Genomic DNA, 4,611 nt, shown 5'->3' on the forward strand with positions numbered 1-4,611 from the left:
TAATGGTTGTGTTAGCTGTATATTTTAAGGATTCTACTTATCATTATAAAAACCAATATATAATCAATCTAAAATAAAACATATATTCTAACTTTCTCAAAGTTATCATTTTAGTCAATGAGGTTTTGTATCATTTGAAAGTTTAAAAAATATGATATGAAAACATTGTAATAATAATTTAATTATCAAGTAAAAATTCAAACTTCTCAAAATCATGATTTTTATCTATTGATAACTGAATCGTTCAAAAGTTAAATTAAATAAATAAGAAAAACAAAAATCTACGAAAAAATAGTGAAATTTAAAAGTATTTAAAGTTTTAGAATCATTAAAAGGGCAATGTGGATGAAGAGCAAACATTTTATATCCGATTGAGATATAAACGTAATTTTTTCTCCTATTGAAAAGGGAGTGAAAACATTTCTATAATTATATATTATTATTACTTATTACATTTTTTTTAATTATATTTTCAAATATTATCTAAAAATTACCAAACTTTTTGTCTCGTGGACACCTTTGAGAATTGGCTGCTTGCAAAAAGTAAGCAAAACTCAATTGCATGATGTTTGAAGAACTCATTGTTACTTTTGTTGTATTATTAAGGAGAACAATTTTACAATCTTCACCGACATGATTAGAAATTAGGCATTGGGAGCAAGTCAGCTCTCTCAGCCATTATTATACAGTTTAGGCGCAGTACAGTTCAATTGACCTAAAAATGGACCTGTTTAGCAGTGGGAGTTAATATGTTTTCTTTCATCCTACTTACTACACGTTACGATTTAAAACTGCAAATGAAGAAGGTAAGATTCAGTCAGCTACGCAAAGTTTTAAGCAAAGTGTCTTTTCAAGCTTCAAGCAATAGTTAGGTAGCAAATCAACAAGAGGAACATAAGCAATTAAATTTCTTAACATTTATGTATGATGTATTTAAAAATCTGTATATTAATTTCGTTCTGGTTTATCAGAATAAAAAATTTTGAATATAAAGGAAATGTTTAAAATTCACAAAGAAAATTTATGAAATGGATCGCCTTAAATAAAAATTTGACGCAAGTTAAAAGTGACTCTATTTTTCTGTAAGGATCATCTTGTTAAAAAACTTCTTAAGTTATCCTTTAGAAAAATCTAAAAACTACATTTTCTTATTAATCAGCCAAGGTATGATTTTGGAAAGTTACAATTTAAATATAATATAATAGTGTTAAATAAGATTGTGTTTTAAACATAACGTGCCTCATTTTAGTTGTAGTACAAGATTTAGAATGGAAAGTTGGTAATGGAGCAAAAATATGAATAAGCAACTCAACTAATTTCGAAGCTTATAATAATAATATGCTTTGAAAATGGTGATAGTGAAGGCTATATAAGCAAAAAGTCATTTGCATATCAGGTTTGGCAATGTTTTGGGCGTAACCATCGACAGTAGGTGATTTCCATCATTAAAGCAAGAATACCTGCCCCCCAGCCTATACCAAGAATAATAAACACTCCATTTAAATTTGATAAACTTAAAGGTGATGATAATGTACTCTGAGAATGACCCATATTTAAATTTCTTAATAAATCTATTTTAAAGAGGAAATCTTCTTTGAATTTATTATATAAGCCACCACTTCAAATTCGGAGTACGATTGTAGTTAAGAGTTCTTTGCAGCAAAATGCTTTGCTGATTGAAATCCCTTAATGAAAACTTCCAAAAGTGTCCTTCGAATAAAAGTATTTTTCAGGTGGTCCAATAGCAGATCGAAATAGATCAGGTGAACCAAGTATTGCTACATGCTCCGGAACTTGGTCAAAGTCAAGGGAATAGTAAAACCAGTCATTCTTTTTAATGTATTCCCCTAATCCTCTTAAATGAGGTGAATGGCTTTTCATCAAATTAGCTACCTCATTAGTTTGCACCGATGATAGACACTCTATTTTCCCCTCCCTGACTGCGAGGTAGAGATCCTTGAAATCTTTTATTTGTTTCATTCTGATGGGAGATGTCAAAACTGACAACAGGACTGAGCTGTAACACAAAATTAACACGTATGAATAAAGGAGCCAAATTCCAAGTGGTATCCGCCTGGACAAGGAGCGAGGGTTGTAGTTCATTCCTTGTCCAAAAGAAGATCCCCACAAATTGAAAAAAACGGAAATAGTGGAATCTTTTGGTGAAATCAAAGTTCCAAATAGCACTGACACAGAGAGCAGTACGATAAAAAATAAAATCCATGTGATTGTGCTAAAAGGATAGTATAACATCTGACTACGAAACAAATAATAATAATGTGCTTGGAAAGAAATGATAGTTAAGCAAAAAGCCATTGCATATCAGGTTTTGTGATGTTTTGAACGTAACCATCGACTGTAGATGATTTCCAATATTAAAGCAATAATACCAGCTGTCCAGCCTATACCAATAAAAATAAACACTCCGTTTAAATTTGATAACCCTAAAGGTGATATTAATGTGCTCTGAGAATTGTCTATGATTAAATTTCTTTTTAAATCCAATTTAAAGAAGAAATCTTCTTTGAATTTATTATATAAGCCACCACTTAAAATTCGTAGTACGATTGTATTGAAGCGCTCTTTGCAGCAAAATGTTTTCCTGATTGAAACCCCGAAATGCAAATTTCCAAAAGTGTCTTTCGAATAAAAGTATTTTTCAGGTGGTCCAATAGCCACACGAAATAGATCAGGTGAACCAAGTATTGCTACATGTTCTGGAATTTCGTCAAAGTCAGCGGAATAGTAATACCAGTCATTCTTTTTAATGTATTCCCCTAATCCTCTTAAATGAGGTGAATGGCTTTTCATCAAATCAATTACCTCATCAGTTAGCACCGATGACAGACACTCCATTTTTCCTTCCCTGACTGCGAGGTAGAGATCCTTGAAATCTTTTACTTGTTTCATTCTGATGGGAGATGTCAAAAAAGATAACAGGACTGAGCTGTAACACAAAATTAGCACGTCTGAATAAAGGAGCCAAATTCCAAGTGGTATCCGCCTGGACATGGAGCGAGGGTTGTAGTTCATTCCTTGTCCGAAAGAAGATCCCCAGAAATTGAAAAAAACGGAAATAATGGAATCTTTAGGCGAAATCAAAGTTCGAAATAGCACTGACACAGAGAGCAGTGCGATAAAGCATAAAATCCATGTGATTGTGCTAAAAGGATACGTGAATGCTATTGTTTTTGACAAGAACGGAGCATAATTCATCAGAAACGTTTTTTCAATATTATAGTAAGGTACACTGGAGTCTATAACTTTTGAAAGTTCTTCTGAATTACCTATATAGCTGAATCCCATGTCAACTTCATTCCTTTGCAGCATTCCTGTCATTCCAGTGTAGTTTCCGGATGCATCCATGACACCGTAATCATCAGGGGGAACAATAATCTCATATTCGAAATTTAATGCACGAGCCAATAGTTTTATAAACTCTGCTTCAACTCCCGAAATAATGGTGTTGTTGTTGATTCTTGTAACTTCTATCGATTTGGTGATTGGTAGAACTGCTAGTCTAAGTTTCGAGGGAAAATATGGCACCATCTTTTGCATAATCCTTTTACGCTTAATTTCAGATCAAGTTCTTATAGTTAAATCAGTTCTTGAAGACTGACAGAGTATAGAGATGTCAAGTTGGCAAGACAAGCTCGCAGTTCTTTACAAGATGAACAACTTCTTTGTGGAAATATTTTTCTTTTTTGAATGAGTTTGCAGAATTTACCTTTGCTTCTAAATGTTCGTGTTAATTCTCCTGTTAAAAATTTTTCTGGAGTAGTTAAGACAATTCTTAAATTCTAACATAGAGAAAAGAATCTGAGTGATAAGATAAAATTTTCATTCTTCATGAACGAGTTCAGAGTATAGAGATGTTGCGTCGGTCAAAAAGTTCACAGTTCTTCATAAGATGAATATATTCTTCATTGAGATATTCTTCTGGAATGAGTGTCAATGTTTTTCGTTTGTAAGTGAAATTTGATTTTGGTTCTCAGGTTTGAAGTCAATTCAGTTCTTAAAGCTTACAGAGTAAAATAAATCAACATTGACAAAAAATTGGTTTGTCTTCATGAAAAACAGTTTTTTTTATGTGTAAATTATTATTTTTCATGAATTATTAAATGCTAATTATTTCGCAAGCTTTTAGTGGAGATAAAAATCAGTCTCAATTCCCAGGATTATATTAAATGTTCAAATTGTATGAACGCAAGTTAGTCCACGAAAGTTACCAAGTTAAAATCTGAATAGTAAAAGTCCCTGATATTTAAGAAAGGGAACGAACTAACAGGATACTGAGAAATGCAAATAGAACGATGAGATTTTACTGTTGTTTCAGACCTTCAATGAATGATTTGTTCCTCATAAAATATTCAAATACAAGCATTTTTTTCTTTTTTATGTAAACAAGTAAAGCAAATTGAACGAGAGGCGATATCCATTTTTTGTGTAGTAATGTTCTACTAATGTTTCGCTCGTGAATTTTCTTTTCTGATAGTACAAATAAAATTTAATTTCTAGACAAGCAAAATTTTTGTACCTAGGTATGATGTCTGTTTTTAATAGTTAAGCTCTTAACAGTTTATAAGTCGTACTTGATCGTACCACATAAAT

At 31.8% G+C, this 4,611-nt stretch overlaps 1 protein-coding gene across 1 annotated transcript; it reads right to left on the bottom strand.

Moving 5' to 3' along the window:
• Positions 1 to 2,322: 2,322 nt before the first annotated feature.
• LOC107450506 (glutamate [NMDA] receptor subunit 1-like) lies at positions 2,323 to 3,549 on the bottom strand. Its single transcript, XM_016066321.2, has one exon. The coding sequence runs from the start codon at positions 3,547 to 3,549 to the stop codon at positions 2,323 to 2,325; it is 1,227 nt and encodes a 408-aa protein (XP_015921807.2).
• Positions 3,550 to 4,611: the final 1,062 nt, after the last annotated feature.

Source organism: Parasteatoda tepidariorum, chromosome 10 (assembly GCF_043381705.1).
Source record: "Parasteatoda tepidariorum isolate YZ-2023 chromosome 10, CAS_Ptep_4.0, whole genome shotgun sequence".
Classification (NCBI taxonomy): Eukaryota; Metazoa; Arthropoda; class Arachnida; order Araneae; family Theridiidae; genus Parasteatoda; species Parasteatoda tepidariorum.